This window comes from Chlorocebus sabaeus, chromosome 17, assembly GCF_047675955.1.
Source record: "Chlorocebus sabaeus isolate Y175 chromosome 17, mChlSab1.0.hap1, whole genome shotgun sequence".
Classification (NCBI taxonomy): Eukaryota; Metazoa; Chordata; class Mammalia; order Primates; family Cercopithecidae; genus Chlorocebus; species Chlorocebus sabaeus.
Window position 1 is genome coordinate 24399821 of NC_132920.1, and position 21980 is coordinate 24421800.

Genomic DNA, 21980 nt, shown 5'->3' on the forward strand with positions numbered 1-21980 from the left:
CAGAAGAACCTTGGCTCCCTCTGATCTAGGGGTGGTGTAAGACTCTGTGAGAGTCTAATGATCTACTACAGCTAGAAGTGGGGACAATCACAGTGTGCCTGATCTATATTTGGGCTGAGTTTATGATTAACACTTGTCCTGAGCATGCTTAGGGGAAGAAAAGGAACTGGAGGTTCAGCAGCTATCCCATCTGGGCTAGATGTCAAATTTCTACAGAATGTTTTACAAATGCATTTAGTTTTCATTTTGTGTTGGAGTGTGTGGCGGGGGTATGTAGCTCTGGCTCTGTTTGCTTCTGTTTCTTTTTTTTTAGTATTAGGTGAGGCATCCTTTGACACCCTCAAACCCTGAGAGTGTAGTCAGGGTGGAGAGGTGTGTCACCACATCACTGCTGCTGGCTACAGCAAGAACACAGCCACTCTGGGACCTGCAGGTACAGTGGCTCACACCTGTAATCCCAGCACTTTGGGAGGCCAAGGCAGGTGGATCACTTGAGGCCAGGAGTTTTAGACCAGCCTGGCCAATATGGTGAAATTCCATCTGTACTAAAAATACAAAAAACTTAGGCAGGGATGGTGGTGCACACCTGCAGTCCCGGGTGATTAGGAGGCTGAGGCACGAGACTCCCTTGAATCTGGGAGGCAGAAGCTGCGGTGAGCCAAGATCGTGCCACTGTACTCCAACCTGAGCAACAGAGCAAGACTGTCTCAAAATAAAAAGAAAGAAACAAATGGAGCACACCTATGGAGACTGATTCCTGCCTGGCTGAGCCATTTCTCACAGACCCCAAATTTTGCAATAACTGTCTCTCTATTTCTAAAACACAAGTGGCATCAACCAAGCCAACTGGATGGGAACCAGCCGGGTTTATACGATTACTGAGTTTCCATTCTTTACCTCTTTGAATAGGTTAAGAAAGCACTTCATGAGATTATTTTGTTTTGTTTGTATGTGATCAGTTGAAAAACCTGAGAGTTATGTTGGGGCATGGGGTAAAAAGGCAGGGACTGATTGGTAATAGAAATGGAATATGAATTCACCTGGTCCCATTCTCCAACATGAAGCTTGTTAGATGGTAAATATTAGTGGACCAAAACGCCATATCATCCAGTCCTCCAAGAAAATACTCTTGGAATTGTTCCACCAAAAACGGGGACTTTGTAGAGTAAGAGGGATATAACTACGGCAGAGAGAAAGAAAAAATAAAATACATACGGTACTATTCCTGGTATCTTTATAATCCTTTAAGACTGGGAAGAATGAAGACGTTACCTTGGAAACAGCTAGCATCTCACCATACCTGCAACATAAACAATAATTTTGGCTGTGACTTGCAGTTTCTAACAGAGAAATGAAACAAATAACGAAGAAAAAGTTCCATCCATCCTTATCCACTGTCCTGCAACTGCCTTTGAATAAGCAGAATCCATAAATCCGAAATCCAGTCTCAGGAAACAAAAACATAAAAACTGTGCTAAGGAAGTCACAACAAAATCAGCTGCAGATTGTCCTCTGAGTTACACTTACATTTCTAAGAACTGGATATGTGAACAATCCACAATTACATTTTCAGTGATGACTTCTCGACCATAGAGTTTCTCATAAATTCCCAGTAGATCTTTGACTGGCACATACCTGAAAAATGCAGAATAATGTTTGAGTTGTTTTGATTCTGAAGCTGAAAATAGTAACAGCAGCAGCAGCAGCTACCAGTTATTCCATGATTATCTTGTGCCAGGCACCATGTAAAAGTCTTTATATGTACTAGTTATTTAATCCTAGCAATGACATCAGGTGGTTAGTGCTATCACATTCCCATTTTACATAAGAAGAAATGATTAAGGCACAGAAAAGCTAAATAATTGGCCCAATGATGAAGAGCAAACAACTGGAAACTTAATCAAACATTTATGTAGGTATACTCAGATTGGAAACTGTAACAAACAAAAGGAGTGGTTAATTTTGTGAATTCAGAGTTCTTTATAGAAGTAATTTAAAGTATTTTCATTGTTTCAAGTTGAATTGAAAAGAAAAATTATTTTTAAAACACTATTATAAAAACACCTCTTCACCCTGACATCTTAATTTCAGAGTATACAAAGTATACAAAAAACTATAACAAAGTATAAAAGTATTGTGAAAGGACAATAAATCTCAGAACCTGCATAGGGCAAACCTGCCTCCCAATCTATTCCTGTGTGTGTGGTTTTTTGTTTTTTGTTTGTTTTTTTTTTTTTTTGGAGACGGAGTTTCACTCTTGTTGCCCAGGCTGGAGTGCAATGGTGCAATCTCCATTCACCACAACCTCCGCCTCCTGGGTTCAAGCAATTCTCCTGCCTCAGCCTCCCGAGTAGCTGGGATTACAGGCATGTGCCACCACGCCCGGCTAATTTTATATTTTTAGTAGACACGGGGTTTCTCCATGTTGGTCAGGCTGGTCTCGAACTCCGAACCTCAGGTGATCCACCCGCCTCAGTCTCCCAAAGTGCTGGGATTACAGGCGTGAGCCACCGCACCGGGCCCTCCCAATCTATTTCTAAGTGAGATTAAAAAGCTACATACCTCCCTCACAATTTGCCTACAAGGAATTAAAAGATTAAAAAACTACATACCTCCCTCACAATTTGCCTACAAGGAATTAGAAGATTAAAAAACTACATACCTCCCTCACAATTTGCCTATAAGGAAATTCCTGTGGGCAAAGGACAGGCAGAACTCAAAAATCATCCCTCTGCTCACCTGAGACAAATGTATATCTGATTGCTTCCTTGGCCTAATTGTTTCACTAAACCAGACTACAGCATAAGTAACACTATTCCTGTAAATTGTATATTCAGTGAAAGGCTAATTGGAAACCAGGAAGAATGTCTTGTATCTACGATGACCTGGAAGCCTCCTCCCCCGCTTTGAGTTGTCCCGTCTTTCTGGACTGAACCAATGGACATTTTAGCTATTTAATTTTTTTTTTTTTTTTTGAGATGGAGTCTCACTCTGTCACCCAGGCTGGAGTGCAGTGGTGCAATCTCAGTTCACTGCAACCACCACCCTTTAAGTTCAAGCAATTCTCCCGCCTCAGCCTCCCAAGTAGCTGAAACTACAGGCATGCACCACCATGCCTGGCCAAAACAATTAACCTGTAAGGGGACTGAACCCGCAACCCTGGTGTCATTAGCACCACACTCTAATCAACTGAGCTAACTGGCCAACAGCCATTTCACATATATTGATTGATGTCCCATGTCTCCCTAAAATGTATAGATAACCAAGATGTGCTCCAACCACCTTGGGCACATGTCATCAGGATCTCCTGAGGCTGTGTCATGGGTGTGTCCTTAATCTTGGCAAAACAAACCCCCTAAATTGATTGAGACTTGTCTCAGATACTTCTTGGTTTACAGTATAAAGCAATGAAGAGAATTCTAAATCAGGCTTTTGGTTCACAAATATTAGTTATTTCAGTTGGAAAGAGCAGCATTTAAAAATCAGATTTACACTGAATCATCTTTTAATTTAAAAATTCTCAGAATAAGCAAGATAAAAATCACAACCAACAAAATCTAATTTCAGTAGGTTTTTTTTTAGTAGGTAAAAGACACAATTGAGAGACTCATTTTTTATTTTATAAGAGCGCTAGAATGGCATTCCCAATGAAAATAGCTTAAAAGGTCAGACAAAATAACAAAAAATATTTTTTTAAATGAATCACCAAGCTAGCAGGACAGCAGAAATTTTTCAAAGACCAAAAACAACTAGAAACAAAAAAATCCTGGGAGGTAAGCAAATGGGACAACCAGCTTTTGCCCTGAGAACATGTGCCACACCCTACACTTTAGGTTTGGAACCTGGATGGTTTTGTTTGTTTGTTTGTTTGTCTGAGACGGAGTTGGAGTCTCACCCTGTCATCCAGGCTGGAGTGCAGTGGCATGATCTCGGCGGCTCTTAACTTGAGCCTACTTATTCTAGCACCATGAATATCACCAAACATGACCAGTATAACTCCAGTCATATCTGATAAAGGAGACTCTAATGCAGTAACTATTATTAGAGATAAAGAGGGTTACTGCCTCACAATAAAAAGCCCAGTTCACAAGATATCCTTTTGAAATTGAATGTACCTAACAATATATCTTCAAAATCTATATAGCAAAGCAAACTTTGACAGAACTAGAAGAAATTGAAAAATCCACTCTCATAGGGGAGACTTTTAAAACTAATTTCTCTCTTAATAATCAGTAGATCAACCTGATAAAAAGTAAAGAAATAAATAGTGATGCTATCTTACTTACACCTTACAAATTTTTTTATTTAAGTGGTAATTTGTTGTTGTTGTTGAGATGGAGTTTTGCTCTTGTCTCACAGGCTAGAGTGTAATGGCATGATCTCAACTCACTGCAACCTCCACCTCCCAGGTTCAAGTGATTCTCCTGCCTCAGCCTCCTGAGTCACTGGGATTACAGGTGCATGCAATCACACCAGGCTAATTTTTGTATTTTTAGTAGCGATAGGGTTTCACCATGTTGGCCAGGCTGGTCTCAAACTCCTGACCTCAGGTGATTCACCTGCCTCGCCCTCCCAAAATGCTGGGATTACAGGCATGAGCAGCCATGCCTGGCCTCAATATTTCAAAACTGTTAATTTTCCAATTCATTTCTAGATTCAATGAACACTTAATCAAAATTCCAGCAAACTTTTTCTTGGAACATGACAACTTCAGCCTAAATCTTATTTGAAAGAACAAAGGCAAAGAATAGGCAGGGTACTTTTGAAGAAAAAGGACTAGTTAAAAGATCTGCCCTACCAGAGGCCAAGACTTATTATAAAGCTATAGCAAATAAAATAATCAGTATTGTTCAGGAACCAAAAGGACACAACAGAAAGCCCAGACACTGACCCGTACATACACATACTATTTTAATTTACAACCCAAAGGGGGTGCAGTGGCTCACACCTGTAATCCCAACACTTGGGAGGCCAAGGTAGTCAGATCGCTTGAGCCCAGGAGTTCAAGAGCAGCCTGGGCAACATGGCAAGACTCCATCTCTTACAAAACATTAAAAAATTAGCCAGGTGGAGGCTGAGGTGGAAGGATCACTTGAGCCTGGAAGTTGGAGGTTGCAGTGACCCAAGATTACACACCACCACACTCCAGCTTGAGCGACAGAGCTAGACTGCTCAAAAAAAAAAAAAAAAAACACACACACACACACATACACAAGACAGAAAGAAAAAGGAAATTAAAACAGAGAAGGTATTGGAGATCAGTAAGGAAGCAATAGACTATTGATAAATCATTCTGGGACAATCCATTATCTCCAGAGGAAAAATAAAAGTAGATTTATTTACATTTCAGAACATACAAAAAATTAACTCCAGTTAAATCAAACATATACAGCTAAGAAACACAACTATAAAAGCTTTAGAAGTCTATGTAAAAGAACAACCATTTGCCCTCAAGGTAGAAAGGTTTTCTTTTTATTTATTTATTTATTTATTTATTTATTTATTTTTCAGATAGAATCTCACTCTGTTGCCCAGGCTGGAGTGCAGTGGCACGATCTCGGCTTACTGCAAGCTCCGCCTCCCAGGTTCACACCATTCTCCTGCCTCAGCCTCCTGAGTAGCTGGGACTACAGGTGCCCGTCACCGCAACCGGGTAATTTTTTTGTATTTTTAGTCGAGACAGGGTTTCACCATGTTAGCTAGGATGGTCTCAAACTCCTGTCTTCGTGATCCGCCTGCCTTGGCCTCCCAAAGTGTCTTTTTTTTTTTTTTTTTTTTTTTTTTTTTTAAGAGACAGAGTCTCACTCTGTTGCCTGCGCTGGAGTGCAGTGGTGCAGTCATAGCTCACTGAAGCCTCAAACTCCTGTGCTCAAGTGATCCTCCCACTTCAGCCTCCTGAGTAGCTGGGACTACACGTACTGTGCCACTACACCCAGCTAAGAATGGATTTAAGACATCAGAAGTACAGATTACAAAGGAAAAACTGATATATTCAACTACATGAATATTAACAAATTCTGCTTGTCAAGATACACCATAAAGTAAGTGAAGACACACCACAAACTGTGAAAGACATTTGTAACAATTAAGTGACAAACTGACAAGACAGTAGAAGCCAGAATATGTAATACTTACAAATAAATAAAAAGGATAAGCAACCCAACAGAAAAATAGACTGAAAACTGGAAAAAGTTTTCACTTAAAATTAAACACAAATGATCCATAAAATTGAAGAAAAGTTTGACCTCATTAGTAATCTGGGAAATTCAAATGGCAGCCTTAATGAGATACCATTACACACAAACAGGCTGGAAAATTTTAACAGCTGGACAATACTAAGTATTGGAGAATGCAGAAGCAGCAGAACGATTATACAAAGCTGATGGGAGCATAAGGTGAGATGATGATTTTGAAAAAGTAAAGTTAAACTATGACTCAGCAACTCCATTCAAAATTGGGTGGAATTCAATTTTTCAAAGAATCTACTTAGACTATGCTAATATGCAGTTTTGCTTTTCAAAATTTACCAGTGCAGAAGACTTCTAATTATACTGTAAGTTACATTTTCTAAGAAAAAGAGTCGGTTCTAAATGCCATTTAGATATCACATATTTAAATGTACATTGCTCTTACCAGCGTCGTGCAAGGTAATTAAAATTAAATTCAAACTGGCTCAACACATCTCCTCCTAGGGTATGAAAAAAATATTGACATTTGGTGGATTAGTGACAAACACAGCATGCATCTTTCAACATGAGGTCTGACAAGTCAGATTATTAGTTTTTCACATTATTACATGTTTTTGTTTATTGTTTTAGGTAAAGGCATGCTTTTTTTTAAAGAAAAATTATCTTTTAAAAATCTTAGTGAAACATATACATTAAGAAAGAATTAGCCATATAACCAAAGGTGATTTTTGTTTTACTTTAAGGAAATATCTACCATAAGGGTTTCTTTTAATAAACACCATTCACCACCTAGTTTAAATATTTAAAAGTAATTTACTACTACAGACAAAAGGTGGAATTTAATAAAGCTAAAGTATTAGGAGAGTGGAAGACACTAGCTAATGAATTTTAACCCAATGTATAAGTAAAGTTTTTCTAAAGTTAAGACATGTCAACAACAAAATGTAGAGTTTTTTAACAAAAAAACACATATAGACACAAGTTTTTAGAAATACATCTCTATGTTAAATGAGGTACATCTCTACTATGTATGAACTGCAACATTAAATAGAAAATACATGCAACAGACAAAATATTAAAGACACACATATTTAAAGCACGGTGGTGATGTCATTATAAGTGAACTATACCACAAGGAGAAAATTAAGCAAATGTAAATAAACGGTACCAAAATCACCAGCCGAATGAGCCTCAGAATAGGAGCCGTGAAAATCAATCTGAGAAAGAAAGAGAACCATCTGGTGTGTATCACAAATTGTAGTCCCAACTCTTACTCCCACAATCAGGCAAGTGGTGGGAGATGACAGCTAACTCAATGGACTGCTGAGGATGCATTATAGATAGACTCAATTTTCACACTAACATTTTATTAGTTTAAAAAAAAAAAAAAAAAAAAAAAGGCAGGGTGCGGTGGCTCATGCCTGTAATCCCAGAACTTTGGGAGGTTGAGGCAGGTGGATCACCTGAGGTCAGGAGTTCGAGACCAGCCTGGCCAACATGGTGAAACCCCATCTGTACTAAAAATACAAAAAATTGGCCGGGCATTGTGGCAGCCAGTTACTTGGGAGGCTAAGGCAGGAGAATACTTGCACCCGGGAGGCAGAGGTTGCAGTGAGCCGAGATTGTGCCATTGCACTCCAGCCTGGGCAACAGGAAGGAAACGCCATCTCAAAAGAAAAAAACTTTATGTGTGTGTGTACATATATATGTATACATATGTGTGTGTATATATATGTGCATATATACATATGTAGCTGAGTTGGATACATATGTCTGGTAATAAAGCTACTACAGACAATTCTGCCTTATAGGATATATATAAAAATCTCTGAGTTGAAGTTGAAACTTCTAACAGAATGTAATTAACATAAATTAAGGACTAGGGGGCCATCCAGAGGCAAAATCATCAGGTAAGATCACAATTTTCAGTTTGAGGACACGACATTTTCATATAGAAAGCTAAAAAGAAAGAGAAAAAGTCCAGTAAAGTAGAAGTATTACTTTTAAATAGAACTAAGTGGCAGGTATTCATATCCTTATTAAGATACACGGCTTGAAGAAAGGATAAGATTTCTCAAATATTTTTGTGACTAAGACAAAACATCACATCTATTACTGTTTTCAGTACACACGAGCCACTCTGCTGTTGTGGATGAATCTACCCAGTTGGCAAGAAGAATAAAAGAAATGAATTGGGCCGGGCACGGTGGCTCATGCCTGTTATCCCAGCACTTTGGGAGACCAAGGCAGGCAGATCATGAAAGTCAGGAGATCGAGACTATGCTGGCCAACATGGTGAGACCTCGTCTTTACTAAAAATATAAAAATTAGCTGAGCATGGTGGCGCGTGCCTGTAATCCCCGCTACTCAGGAGGATGAGGCAGGAGAATCACTTGAACCAAGGAGTCAGAGGTTGCAGTGAGCTGAGATTGCACCTTCACACCACTGCATTCCAGCCTGGCGACAGAGCGAAACTCCATCTCAAGAAAAAAAAAGGAACAAACTGGAAAAGATGGGACTCTAACCAAACACCGCTTTGGGCAGAAGTCTGAATAACCTAACATTTTCCTTTCTTCTAAAACGGTCAGGTTTTGATCTTAGGTGTGACAGTATCACTCCCATAAAGTAATTCCCCACAAAGCGTTGTACTCACAGCTCCCATGGTCCTAAGGAATCCTTGTTCAATGCCCAGACTATGCCAGCTGACATCTGCTACCATATGAGAAGTAATTCCAAACAAGAAAGCTACCAGTTTCTCTGTGTCCTGCCAAACAAGCAAATTAGAGTCATGTGTGTTTGGGTGATTTTATAATAACAATCCTATTAAAAGTTTTAATAAATAGAAATTCATTTATGTTATTGAGACTTAACAAAAAATTTCAGGCAAGTACACTGCAGTTTCTAGTTATTAAAAACCATGTAAGAGACTGGGTGCAGTGGCTCACGCCTGTAATCCCAGCTAGTTAGGAGGTTGAGACACAAGAATTGCTTGAACCTAGGAGGCGGAGGTTGCAGTGAGCTGAAATTGCGGCACTGCACTCCAGCCTGGGTGACAGAGCAAGACTCTGTCTCAAAAATAAAAAACCGCACACACGCCGGGCACAGTGGCTCACACCTGTAATCTCAGCACTTTGGGAGGTCAATGCGGGTGGATTACGAGGTCAGGAGATTGAGACCATCCTGGCTAACATGGTGAAACCCCGTCCCTACTGAAAATACAAACAACAACAACAAAAAAAAAGTAGCCAGGCGCGGTGGCGGGCGCCTGTAGTCCCAGCTACTCAGGAGGCTGAGGCAGGAGAATGACATGAACCTGGGAGGTGGAGCTTGCAGTGAGCCAAGATCACGCCACTGCACTTCAGCCTGGGCGACAGAGTGAGACTCTGTCTGAAAAAACAAAAACAAAAAAAACCACACACACACACACGCGCGCGCGCGCGCGCGCGCGCGAAACCATAAAGACTTTTGGAAACGTTTTATGATGTGTTGGAAGTGCTTTAAGATTAATTACTATTGGAGCAAAATGATGAAGTGATATATCCCAAACTGTGTTTATAAGTAATTCAAGGATTATCTAGCCATCTACTATGTCCAAGCAATGTGCATGACACTGAAGGTAGAATGGTGGGCAGCCCTTACAGAGTGGTATGAATGGGGTCAACGCAGGTGCAAAAACACTACACGGCAGGTTTGGTGCTAAATATTTCAAGGATTAGAGGACCATGCCTACCTTCTCCCAGGGAAGGGGATAGTTCTCTCGGATATAATGAACGCTTGCGTTAAGAAACGGAGTCCAGTGAGTGCTCTCAGACACATCATGGAATTTTCCTGACAAAACAAAAGCAGGGCTCTGGATTCTCTCTTAAAAGTTGGAGAGTCCCAATCAAATCTTCCACCACCACTCGCTGCGCTGCTGTGTCCCTTCTCCTCTTTCCCTCCATGTCCCTCAGTTTCTTCTGTCAACATTCAAAAGAAGCCTCCAAAACAGAAGAGCCAGCTGAGATTTTGGAATCGGCATGGTACTGTCTGCCTGATGACTAAAAAGAGCCCTACAGTAAGAGGGACGGAAGCCTGAACTGGCTCACAGTATCGCAAGCCTGGCTACCTGGTTAGAATAGAGGCTAAAGTGTTTCCATTTCTGTGCCCTAAAGCTAAGGAAACAAGCTGTAGTTTGGTTTTGTTTATTTGGTGGGGTTTTAAAAATATTTTTCTTGTCTCTCACAGTCACCCTCCTTAAGAGTACAGAAATAAAAGCAGGTATTTAATATGCTTTCAAGCATTTGATTTTACAATAATTGTTATAAAATGGCATGAACCCCAGCGAGCATTTTATGCAAGCATCGTTTGAGTGGGCCAGTGGGTGTCCCATGTAGCTCTTTATTCCCACAAGAGGGGTAGGAAAGACAGAACTGGCCTCTGTGCTAAACCTCCAAGGGCCACGAATGCCTCATGGAGTGCCAAATGTTACAAGGGTAACTAAAAGCAAAACTGCAGAGCTCAGATCCCTCAGTTCAATTTTTCTATGCTGTTCCTAAAGTAAAAAATGCTGAACCAATTTTAAATCAGTTTTTTTCCAAAATGATTTTCAAAGAAGTTAGAACCAAGACATTTGATTTGCGCCCACAGTTTTTCTAGAGATAAAGCTTTAAACAATTCTTGTTCTCCAGAATACAGTAAAACTCCAGAATTAAATATAGCAGTAGCTCTTTTGAACAACTTCAACTTAAACGAATTGCCAGATTAACTGAAGCTTTCTGATCCCTCTGTAAATCCTACAGACTGGAAGCAAAAGAAAGTACCCCAGGGCGTGCTGGATGCTGACAGCTGGCAAGCCACTGCCCAGAGACTTGAACTTACCTGTCTATACCATAGGTCACAAAGGGTCACCCAGACCCACTCTAATCCTGTTTAAACCAGATGTCCTTGTTACTGTAATTATAAAAGCTAATTCAATATTAGGTAAACTAATACAAATGAAGAGTTTTGCTGGGTGCAGTAGTGCAAGCCTGTAATTCCAACCCTTTGGGAGGCTGAAGTGGGACGACCCCTTGAGGCCAGGAGTTTGAGACTAGCCTGGGCAACATAGCAAGATCCCATCTCTACAAAAATTAAAAAATAAAATAAAAAATCAGCCAGGTATGGTTGTACACACCTTTAGTCTCAGCTATTCAGAAGGCTGAGGCAGGAGGGTCACTTGAGGCCAGGAGTTTGAGGCTGTAATGGGCTGTGACTGCACCACTGCACCCCAGCCTGGGCAATAGAGCAAGAAAATATTAAAAATATTTATGTCTCTAAAAATGTCTCTAAAAAATATTAAAATAACTTTTTTTTAAAAAAAGGTGTTTTTTCTTTGGCAATTAAGTATCTAAGAAAGCTAAGTGCTTCTGAAAGATGCAATAAAAGTGAATCATCAAAGAAGCAAAGCAAAACTACAGTTGAATTAGGTATGTATGAGACAAGGTAAGATATGGAAAAATGCATAAAAACCTAAGTGGAATTTCTATACAAATTCCCTGTAACTAGTCATATACCAGTCTCAATCTTTTCCTCACAGAAGAGTATTTATTGCTGTAGAAAACAATGGAAAATGCTAAATAGTTTACATTCCTTTTCCACTCTCCTCAGAACCTTGGCTAGCGTGGGTTTTGTCTGTCTCTAAAAATGGTGTACAATAAGCAATATTTCTCAAATTGAATGGACAAAAATATCCTTTCTTCTTTTTCTTTTTTGCAGAAGTTATCAAGGGACAGTAGAGCTCCCATGAATACAGTTTGGGACGTACTGAATTAGAAATAATAGGTTAGAAAGGAGAACTATAACATGCAGGCAAAATAATAGGATTGAGAAATGATAGTTAACACACTAAGAGGGAAACAGAACAAAACTTATAAATATGAGAAACACAAAAGCTTAGCTGTCTGGGATTCTAACTACAGGAGTGAGGAGCCCCAAATAGTTCATTTCAGTCCCAAAGACATCACTGAATTAAAGGAATGGGATAATAGTAGATGACCCCCAAGACCTCAGAAGCAGTTTATACAAGGACCCAGTGTGCTGGAGGCCTCCATTTGTCCTTCCAGACCCACTCCCCATCCTTCTGTACCCTGTAGGGTGACTCTGAGGTCACCTGCTCCAACTGGCTTCGTGGCCCTCTGGCTTTGGTTGGGTTGGGTTTGGCCAATAAAGAGAACTGACAGATCAGAGAAAAAGAAAACATAGAAGTTGGGGTATGTATTCTCCCAGCTCCCCTTCTGTGGGGTCACAGTGGGCTGGCTGTGCCCCATAGCTGAAGGTCCAGCTCTCATCAAGTGGTCCTCTTCATGCAGCTCTCTCTCTCTCCACGGTTCCAGTAATCTCTCCCTCCCCTGAACCATCTTTTGTAATTCCTCACCTCCTGTCCATATCTTTGAAAATGGTACCCTTACTAAACTCCTCTCCAATTACTCAGTTTGAATGTGACTTCTGGGTCCTGCTGGGTGTCTGACTGATACAACCCATGAGACTAGTTTACTGATAATGACAGAGCAGGAGCATTGCCATCTTGGACAACAACTGCCATTTTAAGTCCACCTTGACCAAAAATTGCCTAAATCCAAAGGGCATCAGCCTAATGGGTGGAGTCAGCATAACCATAAACCACAAATAACATCTCCAATCAGAAACATTCCAAACCCCTCCCCAACCAGAGACGTGCCAGCCCCAAGATAACCTCCCCTTCAGACAGAGAGATGTCAGCCCCAAGATAACCTCCCCTCCCACTAGAGACATTCCAACCCTACAATAAACTTCTCCCCCACAGAGAAACATTCCAAGCTCTCTCACCAATCAATACTCTTAGTCTGTAAGAGAGAGTGCTCCTGACTAAAATCCGCCAGAAGCCCCTCTCAGGTTTATTTCTCCAAAATAAATCTATCTTTGACTGTTAAGCTGCTTTTCATGTTTCTTTCCTCTTTCTTTAACTCTTACAGATAACAGTCTCTGAGATTTGCATAGCACTTGACAAAATATTGTGCATTAATGCCAAGGACAATCAAGTAAAGAGATAGGGCAGGCATTATCCTCACCAAGACATGAAAATTGAGATTCTGTGCATAAGTGACTTTTTTAAGGTCACATGCTAATATGGAAGAAACACAAACTCAGACCTTTTGATCTCTTGCAAAATGTCTTCTGCCGTGCCACTTAGGTCTTCACCAAAAAATAAAGTTTTCAGAATTTCTATGCTTAACCAGGTCAGTTTTAGCTAAATGGAAAATGCAACTATGTAAACTAAGTCATTAACCAACAATATTATTGGGAAACAAATTGTTCTCAACAATAATGGAAAATACACTGTAAAATTAAAAATATATAGTACACATACATATATATTTTTAAAGTTATAGCTATTCCTATTAACCAAGTAAAAGTGACTTCATTCAGTCTGCAAACTTTCATCTTACCTCCTTTGCAGATGCTAGGGTAAAAACAATCAGGAAACACGGTTCCAGCCTGATATGCATCCTGGTGTTCTAGTAACAGCTGCAGAGCAGGAAAATACACATATTAGGGGGCAGTAGTCAACAGCCTGAGGAGTGCAGGCCCCACCAATTTCCCGTGATGAGATGCTAGAACTATGGGGGTATAGATGGAATGAAATGGAAAAAGGAAGGAAGGAAAGCAGGCATAAAGTAAATAAATGATTAAAATTCACACATAATCCAAGACAACACACAACAATATATAACTTCAGATTCTTCCCTACCAAACACAGAGAGGCTAATTAAGAAATAGCAGAAATCACTTATTTAAACTTCATTTTCTTTCATTTTCTCTGCCAACCCAGTAAAGCAGGGTTTCCCTGAGGCCTTAAGATTGTTTTACTGACCCAGAGCTGTTGTTTTTGTTGCGTTTTTTTTTTTTTTTGTTTTTTTTTTTTTTTGAGATGGAGTTTTGCTCTTGTCACCCAGACTGGAGTGCAATGGCGCAATCTCGGCTCACTGCAACCTGCCAGGTTCAAGCGATTCTCCTGCCTCAGCCTCCTGAGTAGCTGGGATTATAGGCATGCACCACTATGCCTGGCTAATTTTTGTATTTTTAGCAGAGATGGGGTTTCGCCATGTTGGTCAGGCTGGTCTCGAACTCCTGACCTCAGGGGATCCACCCATCTCAGCCTCCCAAAGTGCTGGGATTACAGACATGAGCCACCATGCCTGGCCCAGAGCTGGTTTTTATAAAATTTTCAATGATTCACAGTGAAAAGAGAAAAATACACACACGCGCGCACATATGTACATATCAGTTTATAGCTGCTACCTGTGCTTTAGTGTAAGATGACGTCCTTTGTGTTTTGGGAAGACTTAAAAAAAAAAAAAAGACTAATAAAAATGATCTCCTGACCTCATGATCTGCCCGCCTCGGCCTCCCAAAGTTCTGGGATTACAGGCGTGAGCCACCGCACCTGGCCAAGCATACATATAACTTAACGTCTAATAGATGAATAATGGATGGAGTAGTCAACAAATGGTGATGTCACAACCCCGTAACAATAAGTATACCATCATTGCATGGGTAAATCCATGTTTACCCTACATCAGGGGTCTCCAACCCCCAGGCCATGAACTGGTAACAGTCTGTGACCTGTTAGGAATGGGGCCACACAGCGGGAGGTGAGCAGTGGGCAAGCAAGCATTGCCTCCTCAGCTCCACCACCTGTCACAGCAGCAGTGGCATTAGATTCTCAGAGAAGTGTGAATCATACTGGGAACTGCACATGCTAGGGATCTAGGTTGCACGCTCCTTAGGATAATCTAATGCCTGATGATCTGAGGTGAAATCGTTTCATTCTGAAACCATCTACCCCCCACCCCCCACCCCATCCATAGAAAGATTGTCTTCCATGAAACCAGTCCCTCGTGTCAAAAAACTTGGGGACCACTGCCCTAGGCGACACTGACTTGAAATTAATATTACTAATGACAAGTCACTGGATCCCTGTCAAGTTTTATGCCCAAACAAATACAAGATGAATTATAAGGTTAAATGTCAAAAATGAAGCCATAAAATTAACAGGATAAAATTTAAGTGAATAATTATATAACCATGAAGTGGGAATAATTTTTCTAAGCACAATTTACAAGTAGAAACCATAACAGAAAAATTGATGCATAAAAAATACAAAAATTAGCCTGGTGTGGTGGTGTGTGTCTGTAGTCCTAGTTACTTGGGAGGCTGAGTTGAGAGGATTGCTCGAACCTGGGAGGTGGAAGTTACAGTGAGTCGAGATCATGCCACTGCATTCTAGCCTGGGTGACAGAGCCAGACCCTGTCTCAAAAAAAAAAAAAAAGGAAAGAAAAAAATTAAAATGCCAATTAAACCCAAAACAAAAGCCATTTTCCACCTACAAATTGACAAAAATGAAAATGAATAAAGGCCGGGCGCAGTGTCTCTGGCTCACATCTGTAATCCCAGCACTCTGGGAGGCTGCGGCTGGCGGATCACTTGAGCTCAGGAGTTCGAAACAGCCTGGGAAACAAGCTGAAACCTCGTCTCTAACAAAAATACAAAAAATTAGCTGGGTGTGGTGGTGTGCACCTGTGGTCCTAGCTATTCAGGAGGCTGAGGTGGGAGGATCGCTTGAACCCGGGAGGTGGAAGTTGCAGTCAGCTGAGTTCATGCCACTGCACTCCAGCCTGGGTAACAGGGCAAGACCACTCTCTGGGCAGGGCATATCTGAAAAAAAGGCAGCAGTCCCAGCCAGGGACTTATAGATAAAACCTCCATATCCCTGGGGACAGAGCACCTGGGGGAAGGGGTGGCTATGGGCGCAGCTTCAGCAGACTTAAACGTTCCTGCCTGACTGCTCTGAAGAGAGCAGCAGACCTCCCAGCACAGCGTTCAAGCTCTGCTAAGGGTCAGACTGTCTCCTCTAGTGGGATCCTGACTCCCGTGTATCCTGACTGGAAGACACCTCCCAGTAGGGGCCAACAGAAACCTCATACAGGAGAGCTCTGGCTGACATCTGGCAGGTGCCCCTCTGGGACGAAGCACCCAGAGGAAAGACCAGGCAGCAATCTTTGCTGTTCTGTAGCCTCCACTGGTGATACCAATGCAAACAGGGTCTGGAGTGGACCTCCAGCAGACCTGCAGCAGAGGGGCCTGACTGTTAGAGAGAGACACCATCCGAGGTCACCGACGTCAAAGACCAAAGGTAGATAAATCCACAAAGATGGGGAGAAACCAGCGCAAAAAGCCCGAAAATTCCAAAAACCAGAACACCTCTTCTCCAAAGGAACACAACTCCTTGCCAGCCAGGGAACAAAACTGGATGGAGAATGAGTTTGATGAAATGACAGAAGTAGGTTTCAGAAGGTGGGTAATAACAAACTCCTCAGAGCTAAAGGAGCATGTTCTAACCCAATGCAAGGAAGCTAAGAACCTTGAAAAAAAGGTTAGAGGAATTGCTAACTAGAATAAGCAATTTAGAGAAGAACATAAATGACCTGATGGAGATGAAAAACAGCATGAGAACTTCGTGAAGCATACACAAATATCGATAGCTGAATCCATCAAGCACAAGAAAGGATATCAGAGATTGAAGATCAACTTAATGAAATAAATCAAGAAGACAAGATTACAGTAAAAAGAATGAAAAGGAACAAGCAAAGCCTCCAAGAAATATGGGACTATGTGAAAAGACCAAACCTACGTTTAATTGGTGTACCTGAAAGTGATGGGGAGAATGGATCCAAGTTGGAAAACACTCTGCAGGATATCATCCAGGAGAACTTCCCCAACTGAGCAAGACAGGCCAACATTCAAATTCAGGAAATACAGAGAACATCACAAAGATACTCCTCGAGAAGAGCAACCCCAAGACACATAATCGTCAGATTCACCAAGGTTGAAATGAAGGAAAAAATGTTAAGGGCAGCCAGCCAGAAAGGTCAGGTTACCCACAAAGGGAAGCCGATCAAACTAACAGCAGATCTCTCTGCAGAGACCCTACAAGCCAGAAGAGAATGGGGGCCAATATTCAACATTCTTAGAGAATTTCCAACCCAGAATTTCATATCCAGCCAGACTAAGTTTCATAAGTGAAGGAGAAATAAAATCCTTTATACACAAGCAAATGCTGAGAGATTCTGTCACCACCAGGCCTGCCTTACAAGAGCTCCTGAAGGAAGCACTAAACATGGAAAGGAAGAACCGGTACCAGCCACTGCAAAAACATACCAAATTGTAAAGACCATTGACACCACAAAGAAACTGCATCAATGAACTGGCAAAATAACCAGCTAGCATCATAATGACAGGATCAAATTCACAAATAACAATATTAACCTTAAATGTAAATGGGCTAAATGCCCCAATTAAAAGACACAGACTGGCAAATTGGATAAAGAATCAAGACCCATCGGTGCGCTGTATTCAGGAGACCCATCTCACGTGCAAAGACACACATAGGCTGAAAATAAAGGGATGGAGGAATATTTAGCAAGCAAGTAAAAAGCAAAAAAAAAAAAAAAAAAAGGTGGGAGTTGCAATCCTGGTCTCTGATAAAACAGACTTTAAACCAACAAAGATCAAAAGAGACAAAGAAGGGCATTACACAATGGTAAAGGGATCAATGCAACAAGGAGAGCTAACTATCCTAAACATATATGCACCCAGAAGCACCCAATTCATAAAGCAAGTTCTTAGAGACCTACAAAGAGACTTAGACTCCCACACAATAATAGTGGGAGACTTTAACACCCCACTGTCAATATCAGACAGATCAAGGAGACAGGAAATTAACAAGGATATCCAGGACTTGGACTCAGCTCTGGACCAAGTGGACCTAATAGACATCTACAGAATTCTCCACCCCAAATCAACAGAATATACATTCTTCTCAGCACCACATCACACTTATTCTAAAACTGACCACATAATTGGAAGTAAAACACTCCCCAGCAAATGCAAAAGAACGGAAATCGTAACAGTCACTCAGACCACAGTGCAATCAAATTAGAACTCAGGATTAAGAAACTCACTCAAAACCACACTACCTGGAAACTGAAAAGCCTGCTCCTGAATGACTACTGGTTAAACAGCGAAATATAGGCAGAAATAAAAATGTTCCTTAAAACCAATGAGAACAAAGACACAACGTACCAGAATCTCTGGGACACATTTAAAGCAGTGTGTGGAGGGAAATGTATAGCACTAAGGGCCCACAAGAGAAAGCAGGAAAGATCTAAAATCAACACCCTAACATCACAATGAAAAGAACTAGAGAAGCAAGAGCAAACAAATTCAAAAGCTAGCAGAAGACAAGAAATAACTAAGATCAGAGCAGAACTGAAGGAGATAGAGACACACACACAAAAAAAACCCTTCAAAAAATCAATGCATTCAGGGGCTGTTTTTGTTTTGTTTTGTTTGTGTGTGTGTGTGTGTGTGTGTTTTTTTGTTTTTTTTGTTTTTTTTTAGAGATGGAGGCTTGCTCTGTCGCCTAGGCTGGAGTGCAGTGGTGTTATCTCAGCTCACTTCAGCCTCCACCTTCCAGGTTCAAATGATTACCTGCCTCAGCCTCCCAAGTAGCTGGGACTAGACTATAGGTGTCTGCCACCATGGCCAGTTAATTTTTATATTTTTAGTGAAGATGGGGTTTCATCATGTTGGCCAGGTTGGTCTCAAACTCTTGACCTCAAGTGATCAACCCGCCTTGGCCTCCCAAAGTGCTGGGATCACAGGTGTAAACCATCATGCCTGGCCTATTTCTGAGGATGACATTAGTATTTGGATTAGAATGCATCCTGAAAGGGAGCGTCTGTGTTCATTTAACAGGTTTTAAATTAATAATACCTCTACTAGAATACCTGGTAGAAAACCTCTACTAGAAATCACTCTGCACACACTCTGGATTGACTGTTCATGTGATGAATTAGGTGGATTCTCATTTCCACTCCTCTTTCCTGCCCACTCGCCATCAAGGTCAGTGAAGATGAATATCAGATATAAATGCTGTTTTTCCTCATTCGGCCTGTTAAGTTGGCAAGGGAGGAAGTTGAATCTTATGACTAAAAATATTTTGAGGATACAACAAATTTCAGTTATCTTACCATCCTGCTTCCCAAATGGACTATCAAGACTTAATGTTATCAAATGACCCAATTCTGATGTCAGAAGGGAATGCTAACCACTTATCGAATGTAGGTATGAAAGAATTACATCTTTGTCCCAAAGTATTACTTAGCCACAGAACAAATAGTGCTTATGATCAGAATGTGTTCATTTGAAGATGGGTAAAGGTGAGTCATCAGCTAGTCCTACCATGATATAGAATATAGTAGGAGTTGGACGGAGAATCTCAGGGCATATTTCTTAATAAACACTTCCTTCTCCTGGTGATGCAATTTGTGCGTAACACACAGTAACAAGAAGTGGAAAATCAATGATCTCTCTCAAGTATGACTTTTTAAAATAAAAACAAAAAAGACGGGCCAGGCATAGTGGCTCATGCCTATAATCCCAGTGCTTTGGGAGGCCAAAGTGGGAGGATTGCGTGAGCCCAGGATTTCAAGACCAGCTTGGGCAACATAGTGAGACCCCATCTCTATAATAAAAACAAAAAAGATGTGCTCTTATCAGCAGCACATATACAAATATTGGAATGATACAGACAAAATTAGCAACTTTTTAAAATGTACTATTTAAAAAATTCTCAAGTATTTTTTCAAATTATGATTCTTATCAAAATCTTTAAATTTTAAGTGTGATATATATAAGATACATATAAAATGTTCAAGTAGCACTTGGAAGAGACATATACCTTTTAACCATAATATTAATGTCTTATAACATTAATAACATAATATATAACATTATAACATAAAGAAATAAAAAATGAGTCTTTTTTTGTTTTGTTTTGAGACGGAGTTTTACTCTTGTTGCCCAGGCTGGAGTGCAGTGGAGTGTACCACAACCTCCACCTCCCGGGTTCAAGCGATTCTCCTGCCTCAGCCTCCTGAATAGCTGGGATTGCAGGCATGCACCACCACGCCTGGCTAATTTTGTATTTTTAGTAGAGATGGGGTTTCTCCATGTTGGTCAGGGTGGTCTCGAACTCCTGACCTCAGGTGATCTGCCTGCCTCGGCGCCCAAAGTGCTGGGATTACAGGCGTGAGCCACCACGGCCAGCCAAAATAAATCTTAAAATTACTGTTTAAATATCTGTTAGGATCTTTGTTTGGCACCTATAGAAGAAAACTAATGCACAAAGAAGGAAGGAAAAAATCAAGATTTCTACCTCTTTGTAGTTAACATGCCCATTGTGAAGATGAAGAAACTCCAGAGCTCTGTGTCCTGAGAGAAATAAATACATAAATCAATTAAGTTCAACTATTACTGAAAACATAACTTAGGCGAGATGATTTTAAAAGAAAAATATACAATTTTGTGGTTGTAACTGTCAAGGATGTAGGAAATGAAATAAGTTTGCACTCGCTGGCAATTTTCATTATAGATTTGTGCAATATTTCTATTGTTATAGTACAAAGCAAGTTTAGATGGTGATTTAAAGTTTCTGCTTAACTATTAAATGGTTCTATGAGCTTTAGTGCTATTCAACCTCTCTAGACCTCAGTTCCCTCCTACGGAAAATTGAGTTTAAAAAATACCCACCGTACAGGTTGGTTGAAATAATAAATGCTAAGTGACAAGCCCAGTGGCTGACACTTGGTAAGGAGCTCAAGAAAAAGAAACTGTCAGGCCAGGCATGGTGGCTGACACCTGTAATCCCAGCACTTTGGGAGGCCGAGGTGGGCAGATCACCTGAGGTCAGGGGTTTGAGACCAGCCTGATCAACACGGAGAAACCCGTTTCTACTAAAAATACAAAAAATTAGCCAGGCCTGGTGGTGCGTGCCTGTAATCCCAGCTACTTGGAAGGCTGAGGCAGGGGAATCACTTGAACCTGGGAGGCAGACGTTGCAGTGAACCAAGACCACGCCACTGCACTCCAGCCTGGGCAACAGAGCAAGACTCTGTCTCAAAAAAAAAAAAAAAGAAACTGTCATCATCATACTTTCCTTCAGTACTGATGTAAACAAACCTAAGTACAAAATACAATGTAACACCTAACCCATGGACTGAGCATATGATCCTCAAAAGTTTCTCATCATTGGACCAGAAGGACAAAATAATCTCAGGAAACTACCAGCTCCACCCCACACCCACCCACAGCCTGAACCTCCCAAGAACCAGTAAGAGGACTAACATTCCCTGTGAAGTGACGTTCAAAGGCGATACCTTATTTCTGTTGTGAATCGCCTCCAATTTCAAAAATTCATATAACAAAAAACTATAGCCACTACTATATTATAAGCATTAATATCATAAAAGTCACAACCCACAAATCCAAATAATCTGTTTATAGGATTCCAGTGATTTACGCTGAATGAAGCCATTTCTAATTAACTCACTCACACAATGCTGACCTTCCACTCAGGCCCTTCATAAGAAATGAAAAAGTGAACCAAAACATTTATAAAATCATCTAATTTATTAGTAAATAAATGATGGAGTTTTGGTCTTCTGTGTAAAAAAATTCTCAGAATCTATTTCAGGAGATGCCTTCAATTATCTTCACATAAATATTATTCTTTAAATATCAATTAGGACCTTTGGTACTTATCGAAGAAAGGCAAGCAATTATCTGGTTTTATTAAAATTTCAGATGCAATCTGTCTTGTAAATTTTTTAACTCTAAGGATTAAAAAATTGAATATTTCCATTTATATTTGTTCCTCATCAGATCATTCTGTA

At 40.6% G+C, this 21980-nt stretch overlaps 1 protein-coding gene across 4 annotated transcripts in view; it reads right to left on the reverse strand.

The window, feature by feature from the left end:
- Nucleotides 1-21980, reverse strand: part of GPLD1 (glycosylphosphatidylinositol specific phospholipase D1) — a 68076-nt gene that overhangs the window by 39848 nt on the left and 6248 nt on the right. For 2 of the 4 annotated variants that reach the window (XM_038005748.2, XM_038005750.2), the window contains 9 exons: nucleotides 20465-20520; nucleotides 13631-13709; nucleotides 9919-10016; nucleotides 8842-8952; nucleotides 7357-7405; nucleotides 6634-6688; nucleotides 1528-1635; nucleotides 1273-1300; nucleotides 1041-1180 (listed from right to left, as the gene is read on the reverse strand). In XM_038005748.2, the coding sequence (XP_037861676.2) occupies nucleotides 1041-1180; nucleotides 1273-1300; nucleotides 1528-1635; nucleotides 6634-6688; nucleotides 7357-7405; nucleotides 8842-8952; nucleotides 9919-10016; nucleotides 13631-13709; nucleotides 20465-20520 (724 nt within the window). Of the gene's footprint in view, nucleotides 1-1040; nucleotides 1181-1272; nucleotides 1301-1527; nucleotides 1636-6633; nucleotides 6689-7356; nucleotides 7406-8841; nucleotides 8953-9918; nucleotides 10017-13630; nucleotides 13710-20464; nucleotides 20521-21980 lie in introns of those variants that run through there. The other 2 variants (XM_073005690.1, XM_073005691.1) reach the window with 2 other exon arrangements.